Source organism: Microcebus murinus, chromosome 2 (genome assembly GCF_040939455.1).
Source record: "Microcebus murinus isolate Inina chromosome 2, M.murinus_Inina_mat1.0, whole genome shotgun sequence".
Classification (NCBI taxonomy): domain Eukaryota; kingdom Metazoa; phylum Chordata; class Mammalia; order Primates; family Cheirogaleidae; genus Microcebus; species Microcebus murinus.
This window is the reverse complement of record NC_134105.1, coordinates 98405086-98419195: the sequence shown is the minus strand read 5'-3', so window position 1 is coordinate 98419195 and position 14110 is coordinate 98405086. Positions and strand designations below refer to the sequence as shown.

The window sequence follows — 14110 nt, the reverse complement described above, 5'->3', positions numbered from 1 at the left end:
GCCTGTTCTTTCCACTATACTATTCTATTTTCCAAGAACTCAATCAGGTAGCATTATTATTCTCCCATTTAGGAAACAGGGGCTCAGAGAGGTTAAATAATCGTGATGTATTTGTTGACTTATTACCAAAATAGCTCTGAAACCTACACTATTGGCTTTTATGGACTTTTAAGTAATAAAAATAGTAAAGATAGGCCCTTCTAAAATAGAAGCATTGACTTTAATTTAAATCCTCTCTCTTTGTGATTTTTCCCACTATTACCCAAGTCAGCAAGTGCTCTACATTTCCTTCCTCAACAGTGGCTACTATTTGCATGGTTCAGGCTACCAAATTATATGGTTTAACTAGTTACATGTCTCTCTCCCTAAGGAGAGAGGCTATGCTCTATTCACCATTTTACCTCTTGGCACTTGGCTTAGAAATAGGAGATGTGAAATAAATGTTTCTTGATTAAATAAATCTAAATTAATCCTTTTTCTTTCTCTTCCATAATCATCCTCCCTCTCTTTGATCTTATTCTTACCTGCATTTGACACTAGAAGGATGTAAGTCATAATTCATAGCAAGAATAGACTACATCTTTCTCCTCCAACTGAAGAAAGAGAGAATTTGAATTTCCCTGGGCCAGAGAAGGAAACAGGATTTGCCATCTGATGCTTAATCCTCCAAAGTTTTGACCTAATAGCCTGGGAACCACATAGAGATTTGGTTACACAATTTGGGAATTAGTTCAACACCATAACTAGTTGGGCCAAGAACAATTTATTAACCTAGTCTCTTTGGTTCTTTAAACCAAAAAGTCACTAGAGAAGCAAAGTTACTTAAAATTTGTCTAGGAATACTAATTACTTTAGGAATGGGCCTTTACCATCCCATATATAAGCCATCCATTTTAGAGAGCTTTGTGGTGGTTTTTCGGAGTTGAGAAATATAATAGTGTAGTGGAAAGAACTATGAAGAAGAGACCACAGTTCTGTTCCTAGCTTTGCCACAAACCACTGTGTGACCTAACTTCTCTGGGTCTATTTTCTCATCTGTAAAATGGAAAGACTGACTTTTTTAGGACCCCCCTTCAGCTCAAAGACAATGATTTTATGATCTTACACAGGTGTTGGAAAGATGTTCCTTATATGCATTGTAGTTTCTAAGCCAGTGGACTCTGATGCAGTCAGGTACCTTAGAAGGGACTATCCCAATACTACTTTTTTCTTCTGCCCTTGGTCCAGACAAAAAGAATCAAGCAGAAGGACAAAGGATACTTTCACTTCCTGGTGCTGAAGTAGTAACGCTTTTTATCATTCCCCAGAATCCTGATGGCTTGTTATGCACCTCCCCCTTCTGGAACATAGTTCTTCGTGCCATTGCCATCCTGAAATGAAAGAAAATATAAAATCTCAGCAAGGAGGCATGGAACCCCAAAGTCCAGTCATCTACTTTCCAGTCTCATAACTGCCTCTCTCATTTGCTGAGCTGTTCGGGAAAGGATGCTGATTCTGGAGTCCCACTTTTCTACTATTTACAACTGAAGAGAAATTATGTGGAAGCAATGTGGCCTAGGTGAAGAAGCACAGAATTTAGAGTAGACAATAAATTTGAGGACTAACTCTGCCACTTAGAAGCTGTGAGACCTTAAGAGTTTTCATCTCCTCCTCTCTGGATAGATGTGAAGATGAATGAAATAATCTATAAGAACTTATGTTTTCAACTACAAAGTGCTATACAAATGTTAATAATATATTATAGTTACCATTTAAGCATAAAATAAAATAGCTAACACACTTAGCTAGGGGACCAGGTACAGAGCAGGAACTCAATAAATATTTTTTGCCTTCCTTTTCAAAAGCAGACAAAAGGAAAAACACAATAGCAAAATCACATAAACCAGTACCTTTCTAAAAATTAGTCTCCCTTTAAGTCTAATTCCCTTACCCACTGAAATATGTCCTACTACTAAATAAATCAAAAGGAAACCGACCATTCCTTTTTCTTGTCCTCTCAGTCTGTGGAGGATCCACTAGCATAGTGACAGCTGCTGGATGTTCTAGTCCATCCCAAAGGTATTAAGAACAGGGTCCTTGTGAGGTTAAAAATTACAATCATTTGTGAATAAATGATTACTTGAAGGGTATAATTGGCCAAGGCCAGTAGGCCTAAAATGAACCAGAATGAGTCTAATAAAAATAGAGTAGCAGGACTAAAGAAAATTTAACTGAAGATGGATATTTTTTGGGTGATAAGAGATAAAAATGATGAGGAGGAAGCAGCAGCATTGGTACGTACGGCTGGGACTAATACAAATGATACCAATGGTACCAAATATCAAATGGTACCAAATACCAAATGGTATTTCTCTGGGCTAAATTTTGTAAGCCATTAGCAAAAAATGGTATTAACAAGAAAGAATGTTAGGTGTGTCAGCCACGTTGCTTTAATTGTTTCCTCCTCAAAATGACCTTCACCTGGATACTGAGTGAAAGAAACACAGCTCCAAGTTCTAGTTCTTTCTGCCTTTCTTCTAACTATACATCAGCTAAACTTAGCATTTTGAGAAGACACAATAAACAACCAAGAAGAGGCTCAGACCTAGGAAGATTCTGACTTGGCAAGATTTCAGTAATTCTGAATTTTTCTATTTTCACAGTTGAGAAAGCTAGAACATGTACATGAAGAAGGCTGCTTTCAAGATTTTCTCTTTCTCTTTTAGCAGTTTGACTGTATGTATGTAGATGTAGTTTTCTTTTGTGTTTATCCGATTTGGAATTCTTTGAGCTTCTTGAATCTGTAAATTAATGTTTTCCACCAAATTTGGGAAGTTTTGGGACATTATTTCTTCAAATACTTTTTCTGCTCCTTTCCCTCTTTTCTAGGACTCCAACTACAAGATATAGATTGCTTGATATGGTCTCACACTGAGACTTTTGTTCATTTTTCTTCAATGTTTTATCTATTCTTCAGATTGAATAATTTCTAGTGCTCTATCTTCAAGTTCACTGTTTCTTTCTTCTGTATCTCAAGTCTGCTATTAAGCCTATCTAGCAAAATTTGTATTTTAGTTACTGTCATTTTTAGTTTTTGAATTTCTATTGTTTCTTAAAAGTTTCCATTTCTCTGTTGTGATTCCCCATCTTTTTACTAGTTAATATCATGCTTTTCTTCATTTCCTTGAATGTATTTTTTTATTTAAAAAATTTTCTTTTTACTTTTTTATCTCTTGTTGTTTACTGTTTTTTTAAACTGCTGAGTTTTTTTTTTTTTTTTTTTTTTTTGAGACAGAGCCTCTCTCTGTTGCCTGGGCTAGAGTACCATGGCATCAGCCTAACTCACGGCAACCTCAAACTCCTGGACTCATGCAATACTTCTGCCTCAGCCTCCCGAATAGCTGGCACTACAGGCATGTGCCATCATGCCCGGCTAATTTTTTCTCTCTCTATAAATTTTTAGTTGGCCAATTAATTTCTTTCTATTTTTAGTGGAGAGGGGGTCTCTCTCTTGCTCAGGCTGGTTTCGAACTCCTGACTTGAGCAATCTACCTGCCTTAGCCTCCCAGAGTGCTAGGATTACGGGTGTGAGTCACTGCGCCTGGCCTGAATGTATTTCTAATAGTTACTTTCAAGTCTTTGTTTGCCAAATCTATCATCTGGATCAACTTGGAGTTAGTTTCTATTGACTGCTTTTGATCTTGAATATGGGTTGCACAGTCTTGTTTCTTTGCATGTCTAGTAAGTTTTGGTTGACAACTTGATATTATAGTTAATATGGTGTAGTGACTTTGGAATCTGTTTTGTTCTGAGGATTATTGGTTTTTTTTGTACTAGTAAGCAATTAACTTACCTATACTCAAACTGTGAAATCTGTTATACCTGTAGCAACTAATGTTGTTGCTCAGTTTTTCAGCTTACAGCTGCTCCTTTTTTAGTCTGACTCTCTGAGGGTCTTCTCTGAGCCTGAGCTCATGTATGATGGTGATTAACCAAAAATCTGGACAGATTTTGTAATCACATTTCAGTACTTACCCTCTCTGTGGTTCTTTAGCTTCTAGGGATCTCTCCTAACTTTTTTTTTGTCCTAAATTTCTAATTGCTTTGCTAGTCCTAAATTCTACCTTCTGACAACTTAAGCCAGTAAGACTTTCACTTTCTGTCATCTAGGCTGTGTGCTTAATCCGCACACAGCTCAGGCAATGCACTCAATCAAAGTCATAGCAAACCTGCAAATCTCACCAAGCAGCAATTCTGTTTTTCAAGGTAGACTCCTAGTTCCCACTTACTTTTTCTCAGGCTCTCTGGTGTTTCCTGTGCACATGCATTATTTAGTAATGAGGAAGGGATCTGTGCAGAGTTTATACTCAGATTCTGGATCTCAGTCCTTTTGCATCTCTCTCACTTCCAAAATTTCCTTTAAATTTCCAGTTACTCTTGCTGATTTTAACTCTATTAATCTGTACACTTGAGTGGGTGTTGGGAGGGTGGGTTGTGGTTGAGGGGCACCTCTAGACAAGCAAGTCATAAATTTGCAACAGTTACCTGATGATCTTCTCAAATTTCTACCTGCCTCTGTTCATTTTCCAGTAACTTCAAATATATGCTTTTAATACTTTTTTCAGTTTATGATTTTTCTATAGAAGGAATTGCTTGAACTCTTTCCATTGCTATTCCTGGAAGTTTCCTTTACTATCATTTGAGAACAACTGTGGCTTGTGCTGAAATTTTACTAGTGGAATGTATTTTTTCCCCTTATCCCCACAAAATTTCAAAAAGAGAACTTAGAAAAACCTAACTCAAGGTAGAAGTTAAGATTTTTTCCTTCACTATTCTAAATGGGAAGTGTGTGCTTCTTTCCTCCCCTCCATTTCAACCATTAACTTTTCTGTATTTAACAGCTGTCATTTTTATTGTATGTCATCTCACTATGGCCCTCTACTGTTGAGAGTTTGCAAAAACGTTTTCTATATTGTGGTAACTGGCAAGGGCACTGTATGAATCCCAAGGGCCCAGTGTTGTCACGTTAGCTGTCTACCTGTTCTGTTAGCTATCCTAGGTGAAGGACTGTGCTAATTAGGTCAAGCTGGGAGGCTGATTCTTCTGAGAGCCACTTACATTAATAAAACCTACTGTATGACCACAAATCATTCCTGACTCTGATTAGAGAAGGTATTATAGGGGAACTGGACTGTATGTAGATTACAGCCAATTCCTAACCACAACTAGTATAAAATGATTTAAAAGTGTATATCCACACTTGACATGGGTCATGACTTCACTCTAATACATTCATCTCTTTATATAAATAAAAGAAATAAAGTAAAAGGGAGAATAGCCTTGGGAATCAAAAAAGAATTATTCATATATAAGTATCTTTCACTTTTGAAAATTTTACACTTATTTTTATATTTAAAAAAATCTGGGCTGGGCACAGTGGCTCACACCTGTAATCCTAGCACTCTGGGAGGCCGAGGCGGGCTGACCACTCGAGGTAAGGAGTCCAAAACTAACCTGAGCAAGAGCGAGACCCCGTCTCTACTATAAATAGAAAGAAATTAATTGGCCAACTAATATATATAGAAAAAATTAGCCAGGCATGGTGGCGCATGCCTGTAGTCCCAGCTACTCGGGAGGCTGAGGCAGCAGTATTGCTTGAGCCCAGGAGTTTGAGGTTGCTGTGAGCTAGGCTGATGCCACGGCATTCACTCTAGCCTGGGCAACAAAGTGAGACTGTGTCTCAAAAAAAAAAACAAAAACAAAAACTGCATTAATAAACATTTATGTAAAATAAACTGAATGTAAATAAGATATATGTAAGTAAAACAAATGTATACACATATGTGTCTACCTTGAAGACCCCAGTAAAGACATGGAGACAAATGTTGGTGAATCTGAGCCTTCTTTATCATTCTAATACCTAATGTTGTCTCGTACATTAAGGTTTCTTTGACCTGATTATGGGTCTTACTTTAGAAAAGTGCTGATGGAGAAAATATGAAATATAAAAATACTTGTGTAATTCAAAACCTCTGTTACCATTTATATATGGGTAATATTAACTTTAATAAAGACAGTAGACTAAGAAGTTTCATGAAGGTAGGAAATTATTATCTTGTTGATCATTCTGTCCCCAGTGTTTTGTACAGTGTCTGGCATAAACTAGATTTTCTAAAATTATTAAGTGAATGAATATATGAATAAATAAATGAAGGCCAAGCATGAAAACCAGATGATTGTCCTGTAGAAATTATTAATAAGTTCAGTACTTGCCCTTAGCAAGGTGGGGTTCACTGTTCTAAAGGCTCTACCAGTCTGAACTCATTACTGTTATCTCTGTCCTACAGAAGAGGAAACCAAGGCATAAAGACAAAGTAACTAATCAAGGTGACATTGTTATTTGTAGACCAAGGATTCAAGGCCAGGCGTGGTGGCTCATGCCTGTAATTCTAGTACTATAGGAGACCAAGGCAGGAGGATCGCTCAAGGTCAGCAGTTCAAGACCAGCCTGAGCAAGAGCGAGACCCCGTCTCTACTAAAAATAGAAAGAAATTAGCTGGACAACTAAAAATATATAGAAAAAATTAGCCAGGCATGGTGGCGCATGCCTCTAGTCCCAGCTACTTGGGAGGCTGAGGCAGAAGCATTTTGTGAACCCAGGAGTTTGAGGTTGCTGTGGGCTAGGCTGATGCCATGGTACTCTAGCCCAGGCAATAAGACTCTGTTTCCCCCAAAAAAAAAAGAATTCAAATTCAGGCAGTCTCATTTCAGAGCTATGTTCTTGTCTATTGTGATACAGATGTCTATGAAATACCACTTTGTAAATAAACATTTAAAAAGTACTTTTTAAAAACAGAAAAATAATATTAGAAGACTTGAGCGAGGCAAAGGCATTATCTGTAACCAAAATGTTTGTACCCCCATAATATTCTGAAATTAAAAAAAAAGAAGACTTGATGGATTTTAAGTAGTTGGAAAAAAGGAAGTTGAAAAGATCTAAGTCAGACATGAAAAAGTCTGTAAAAATGAGGGAGAATCAATTTTTAAAACATCCATCCTTCAAATATAAAAGTTATCTACCAATTCATCAACATGATTTATCTTTCCATTTATTTGTGTCTTCTTCAGTTTCTTCGATTAACATTTTATGGTTTTCAGTATTTATGTCTTTCACCTCCTCAGTTTAATTTATTCCTAAGTATTTTCTTTTATTTTGTAGCTTTTGTAAATGGGATTCTTCTCTTGATTTCATTTTTGAAATATTCTTTGAACATTGTAAAAATGTCTACACTACTCAAAGCAATCTACAGATTTAATGCAATCCCTCCCAAAATTCTAATGTCATTTTTCACAGAAATAGAAAAACAATCCTAAAATTCCTATGAAACCACAAAAAATCCTGAATAGCCAAGGCAATCATGAACAAAAAGAACAAAGCTGGAGGCATTACACTACCTGATTTCAAATTATACTACAAAGTGATAGTCATTGACCAATGGAATAGAATAGAGAGCCCAGAAATGAACCCACACATATATAGTCAATTGATTTCTGACAAGGGTGCCAAGTATACACATTGGGAAAAGGCCAGTCTTATCAATAAATGGTGTTAGGAAAACCAGATATACATACGTAGAAGAGTGAAATTGGTCCCTCATCTTACTCCATATGTAAAAATCAACTAAAAATGTATTAAAGACTTAAACATAAGACCTGACACTGTAAAATTTCTAGAAGAAAATAAGGGAAAAACTACGAGACATTGGTCTGGGCAATAACTTTTAAAATTTGACCCCAAAAGCACAGACAACAAAAGCAAAAATAGACAAATGGGATTACATCAAAATAAGAAGCTTCTGCACAAGAAAGAAAACAATTAACAGAGTGAAGAGACAACCTATGAACCTATGCAGAAAATATCTGCAAGCCATAGGTCTGATAAGGGGTTAATATCCAAAATATATAAGGAACTCAAACAACTCTATAAAAAAAAAAACACAAATAATCTGATTTAAAAAATGGGCAAGGGACCTGAATAGACATTTTTTTTTTTTTTTTCGAGACAGAGTCTTGCTTTGTTGCCCAGGCTAGAGTGAGTGCCATGGCGTCAGCCTAGCTCACAGCAACCTCAAACTCCTGGGGTCAAGCAATTCTCCTGCCTCAGCCTCCCGAGTAGCTGGGACTACAGGCATGCACCACGATGCCCGGCTAATTTTTTCTACATATATTATTGGCCAATTAATTTGTTTCTATTTATAGTAGAGACAGGGTCTTGCTCTTGCTCAGGCTGGTTTTGAACTCCTGACCTTGAGCAATCCGCCTGCCTTGGGCTCCCAGAGTGCTAGGATTACAGGCGAGAGCCACCGCGCCCAGTCGAATAGACATTTTTGAAGAGAAGACATATAAATGGCTAACAAATTATAAAAAAAATGCTCACCACTAATCATTAAGGAAATGCAAATTAAAACCACAATGGCATACTAGCTTATATCTGTCAGAATGGCTATTATCAAAAAGATAAAAGATAACATGTGTTGGTGAGGATGTGGAGAAAAAAGAACCCTATTATACTGCTGGTGGGAATGTAAATTAGTGCAGCCACTATGGAAAATAGTGTTGAGAGTTCTCAAAAAAAAAAAAAATAAAATAAAATTGCCATATGATCCAGCAATCCCACTTCTGGGTATTTACTCAAAAGATTTAAAATAAGTATGTTGAAGAGATGTCTATATTCCCATGTCCATTGCAGCATTATTCACAATAGCGAAGTTATGGAATCAACCTATGTGTCCACCAACAGATGAATAAGGAAAATGGGGTACATATATACACAATACTATTCTGCCTGAAAAAAAGAAATTTTGTCATTGTGACAACATAGATGGAATTGGTGAAATAAGCCAGGCACAGAAAGACAAATAATGCACGTTCTCCTTTATTTGTTGTATCTAAAACGGTTGAACTCAACACATCAGAGGGAAGAATAGTGGTTACCAGAGGCTAGGGGGGGTTGGAGGAATGGGGAGATGATGGTCAAAGGGTACAAAGCCTCAATTAGACAGGAGGAATAAGTTTTTATTTTTCATTGAGATATACTGCACAGCATGATGAATATAGTAAATAATAATGTATTGTACATTTTAAAATTACTAAGAGAGGCTGGGCGCAGTGGCTCACCCTTGTAATCCTAACACTCTGGGAGGCTGAGGCGGGAGGATCGCTCAAGGTCACGAGTTCAAAACCAGCCTGAGCAAGAGACCCCGTCTCTACTAAAAATAGAAAGAAATTAATTGGCCAACTAAAAATACATAGAAAAAATTAGCTGGGCATCGTGGCACATGCCTGTAGTCCCAGCTACTCGGGAGGCTGAGGCAGCAGGATTGCTTGAGCCCAGGCGTTTGAGGTTGCTGTGAGCTAGGCTGACGCCTAGCTAGGGCCAGGGCAACAGAGTGAGACTCTGTCTCTAAATAAATAAATAAATAAATAAAATTGCTAAGAGAGTAAATTGCAAATGTTTTCACCATAAAAAATGTTCAGTATTTGAGGTGATGGATATGTTAATTAGCTGTGTTTAATTCTTCCTCACTGTACTTATAAATCATATCATCCCATAAATATATACAACTATAATTTGTCAATTTACAATTTAAAATTAAGCAAAAAATTTATTCTAATAATTTACCTAAGCAGTATTAAAATTCAGGAAATAAGGTTGAATTTGAGAATTTTCTTTCATACAAGATTAGGCACTAAATCTTTGACGGTACTAACCTTATAATAAAAATGAATAAGATGAAATGCCCTGCCAGCACTAATTCATAGTCAAATTTTCTTGTTGAGAAATCATAACAGAATACAAATGTTTTAATGTGTTGATAGCTTACCTTTTCTTTTTGCTTATGATCATATCCATGGTTTGGAGCAGTCGTCGTTCCAGGGCTAGAATATCTGTGTCAGTCACATTCCTGCAATAAGCACAAACTATTAGCAAAATGTTTTGGGGTCTCACCCTCAGATAGAATACAAGGCATCTGGAGAAATATAAACCTCAAGTGTTACCCAGTAATTCAAGGACCTGGCTTTTTCTAGAAAATACTAAAATGACTATAATAAACTAAAATCTTTTTCCTGTCATTTCTTATAGCTAATTCTTCTAGGGTCTCAGGGCAATGGAAGGTACCTAGCTCTCTTACAGTCTTTCTTAGCTTTGATCCAGTGACATTTAGGATGTATGTTTAAATACTTTTAACTTAGCATTGTCTTCTACTGTTCCACTTCAAGGAGGAACTGATTTGCTGAAGTTGGTGTTAGTTTACACCTGGCAATAGAAATGTGTCTTTAAAAAGTGGAAGGGAGGCCGGGCGCTGTGGCTCACGCCTGTAATCCTAGCTCTTGGGAGGCCGAGGCGGGCGGATTGCTCAAGGTCAGGAGTTCAAAACCAGCCTGAGCAAGAGCGAGACCCCGTCTCTACTATAAATAGAAAGAAATTAATTGGCCAACTGATATATATATAGAAAATTAGCCGGGCATGGTGGCGCATGCCTGTAGTCCCAGCTACTCGGGAGGCTGAGGCAGGAGGATTGCTTGAGCCCAGGAGTTTGAGGTTGCTGTGAGCTAGGCTGACGCCACGGCACTCACTCTAGCCTGGACAACAAAGTGAGACTCTGTCTCAAAAAAAAAAAAAAAAAAAAAAAGTGGAAGGGAGGTGTCAAATTGAAATTGCCATTTAAAAAACAAATGTGTGTAGGATAAATAACAAGAGCAAGCAATACAAGTGATAAGACTTATTTAGAAATATTCCCAGGACAATGCCCACAGGGACAGAGGAAGAGAAGAATAAAAAGGCAAAGTTATAGCCTAATATAAAAGTATTAAAGATGGTGGCATGATATGACATATGTATTCAAGAAGTAATGAGAAAAAAAAAGAAAAGAGAAAAAGTGCTTGTTACCTGAGGAAGTAGGACATGTAAGTATATGGACAGTTGACAGCACCAAATCCAGAGAGGAGAGCCATGAGAGTCACCCCAATCACGCCTACTCGGCTGATAAGCTGTTCTATGGATAAGATCCCTAAAAACATCAAAGCATATTAATGCCAGATAATATAGGTAAAATGGTTCTCATCTGTACTGCAAAAAGAAACATCATTGAAAACATCAACCATTACATATAACTAAGCCATATAAGCCAACTTTTAATTATTAATGTATAGATTTTCTATAATAAATATATTAAAAATCTATTAATTTTCCTCCTATCCCATATGCTTCAGGTTCATCTCTTATGATAATAGTAAAATAATAACAATAATTATAGATATTAATAACACTTATTGATTATTTATTCTCAGAAGTATAAACTCTAGCAAAGCAAAGTACTTTTAGTAAAACTCTGGCAAAAAAAATTATTAATAGGAAAGTAAATCTGCTGGAAAAGTATAAATAGCAGGTAACACTTTGTGCTAGTGACTTTTGACATACATATTTCCTCCTAAGATCATATTCTTTAGCTTATATCTTATCTTTTTTTGTATCCAATAAACACATAATGGATCTAACAAATGGGCTAAATTTATAGATGAATGAGTAGTTCAAAGGTAAACACATGAGTTTTAAATTATTAGTTGTATTCTAATTATCAGTTGTTCTCTCTCATTAGAGAATGCTGCAAATCAACTCAGCAGTTAAAATAAATGCTGCCTGCTGATTGATGTATTTGGGATAAATGAGAGAGAGCCATGCTGAAGAATAACCCAAGAAGTTTGGCATCATAGGAAAAGAATAGTTTTAATTTGTTTTCACTTCCAAAATCTAGGATAGAATTCACTTTAGCCATTCACTCCTGTGACCAAATACTAGAGTCGTAATTCAGGAATTCTATCAGCTTTGAAACTGAAAATTTCAATATTCCATTTCTGACCACTGTCCTCCCCTCCTAGTCTTCAAGTGCTCTTGATCCTTTATTTCTATTACACTCATTTTAGAGGTTAGTGCAACCTCTGGCCTCTAGTTTTTTGCTTCCCCGCTTCTTCACCTAGCATGGAATCCAGGCTGGTTGGCTTCAACTTCTTTCACCAGGACCCTCAATCCCCTACTCTTTTCCTTCTGAAATATTGATCCTATAAACCCTGACTCTGGATCAGTCTAACTTTCTGCCTTCCCTGTGCCTATGCTTAGCTGCCTAAAATTGCTAGAATATATATTGATATTGGTGCCATTACAGAGTTACTGTCTCCAGTCTTAACAGAGCTCACACACTACTGAGTAATCCTTATCTTGCCCTTGGTCAGCTATCTTTCCTTCTCTCTCCATTTCCCTCAGCAGCTATTCTTTAATCCATTTTCCCAACCTTTGCCCTCTTCTTAGCCAATGCCCTTATTAAAAAAGACATAAGGTATTAGACATAAACTACCTTCACTGTACTATAAATATTTATATCTGCAATCATCCTCCCAACTTGTCTCCCTCAGAACAAGACATTGTCCAAAGCTGACTTCTCTGGTTGTGTTTTTGATCTTATTCAATCCCTTCCACCTCTTTCAGAATCTTGTTCCATCACTTGTCCCTTCTCTCTTGTATTTCAATAGTTCCTTCTTTACTAGTTCTGTCCCTTCAGTTTCAAGTCTCTTTTCTATGAAAAATTCTGTTCTTGGCCTTGAGTTTACTTCTAGTTACCAATCCTTGTCTATTTCCTCCTTATTAGCCAAATTTCTTGAAAGACATTTACTGTTACCTCTTTCTCGCCTCCAATTCATTCCTCAACTGGCTGCAATCCAGCTATCTTCCCATTCTTCTATACTCAACAGAATTACTTTCACTAATAATTGTAATGGCAATATAATAGGTAACATTCATCAAGCTCCTCTTATGTATTAGGCACTGTTCTAAGTATTTTACATGCACTAACTCATTTACTGCTTAAAACAAGCCTATGAGGTAGATGGTATTGAAAACTCAATTTTAGAGATGAGGAAATAGAGAAGTTAAGTAACTTAGTCAAGGCCACACAGCTAATAAATGGCAGAGCCGGGATTCAAACCCAGTGAAGCTCCAGAGCCTAGGCTCTTAACCATTACTACACTATGGTCATGAATTCTCTGTTGGTTGCAAAATTCAGCATTTTCCAATCTTGGTTTTATTGGCTCTTTTACAACACTGAATGCTTTCTGTCTAAAATTATTTTCCCTTCTTGGCTTTCACAACATTATTTCCTAAGGTTTTCTCTTTTACTTTTCTAATTGCTTTTTCTTGGTGTCTTCTTGTTCTGCATGGGCCAGAATTCTTTATTTCATTTCATGCTATACATTTTTCCTTGGGTGAGCTCACCCATTGCCCTACTTCATCTAATGGCATTTAGTTAATGATTTCTAATTTTTTAGATTCCTGGAGTCACCTCCATGAGGACTGATATATTCATTCCTTTCTCCTAAGCTCCTGACTTGGATATCCAGTTGCTTATTGATCATCTAGATGTGCAAAGGTAACTCAAATTCAATATATCCAACTGAAAGTATCTTCCCCCTCAACTTGTTCCATCTTCTACAGTACCTATTTAGAAAATGACATTATCAACTAGTTACCAAAATAAAAAATCTGTACACTATACAATTAGTCTCCATTCCATCTTTTATTTCCTCTTTGAATACACTAAGGTCTCTCTACCTTAGGGCTTTGCATGATGTTTCTTGTGCCTTCCACCCTGCTCTTCCTTTGGTCTTTAAATCTCAGCTTTAATATCACTTCCTCAGAAAGGCTGAATCTAACTACTTGAAGTAATTTGTTATCTGTATCTATATTTTCTACCCCAGCAATGTGTTTGCTTCTTGATGACAATGATCACAATCAGTAATTATTTATCTCTTTATTGTCTAGTCCTACCCATAAGACTATAAGTTTTATAAGACTATAAGAAATCAAGTTTGTTTTGTTCATGGTTTATTTCTAGCACTTAATATAAAATAGGTGCTCAATAAATATCTGAGGAATGTTAACTGAATGAATAAATCCTCACCAAAATTCTGTTGATTCTACTTTCCACATACCTCTTGAATTTGCATCTTCTTTACAGGAAGGAATCATGTCTTATTGGTCTTTGCTTTCCTTACTGCCTGGCACATAGAAAGTGTTTAA

General features: G+C 36.6%; 1 protein-coding gene across 2 annotated transcripts in view; it reads right to left on the bottom strand.

Annotated features, from left to right (window-relative positions):
- The window catches only part of LOC105869816 (Golgi pH regulator), a 44888-nt gene that overhangs the window by 11873 nt on the left and 18905 nt on the right, over window positions 1–14110 (bottom strand). For both annotated transcript variants that reach the window (XM_076000049.1, XM_012761912.2), the window contains exons 6-8: window positions 10931–11051; window positions 9864–9944; window positions 1261–1370 (exon numbers count right to left, since the gene is read on the bottom strand). In XM_076000049.1, coding sequence (XP_075856164.1) covers window positions 1261–1370; window positions 9864–9944; window positions 10931–11051 — 312 coding nt within the window. The remainder of the gene's footprint in view (window positions 1–1260; window positions 1371–9863; window positions 9945–10930; window positions 11052–14110) is intronic.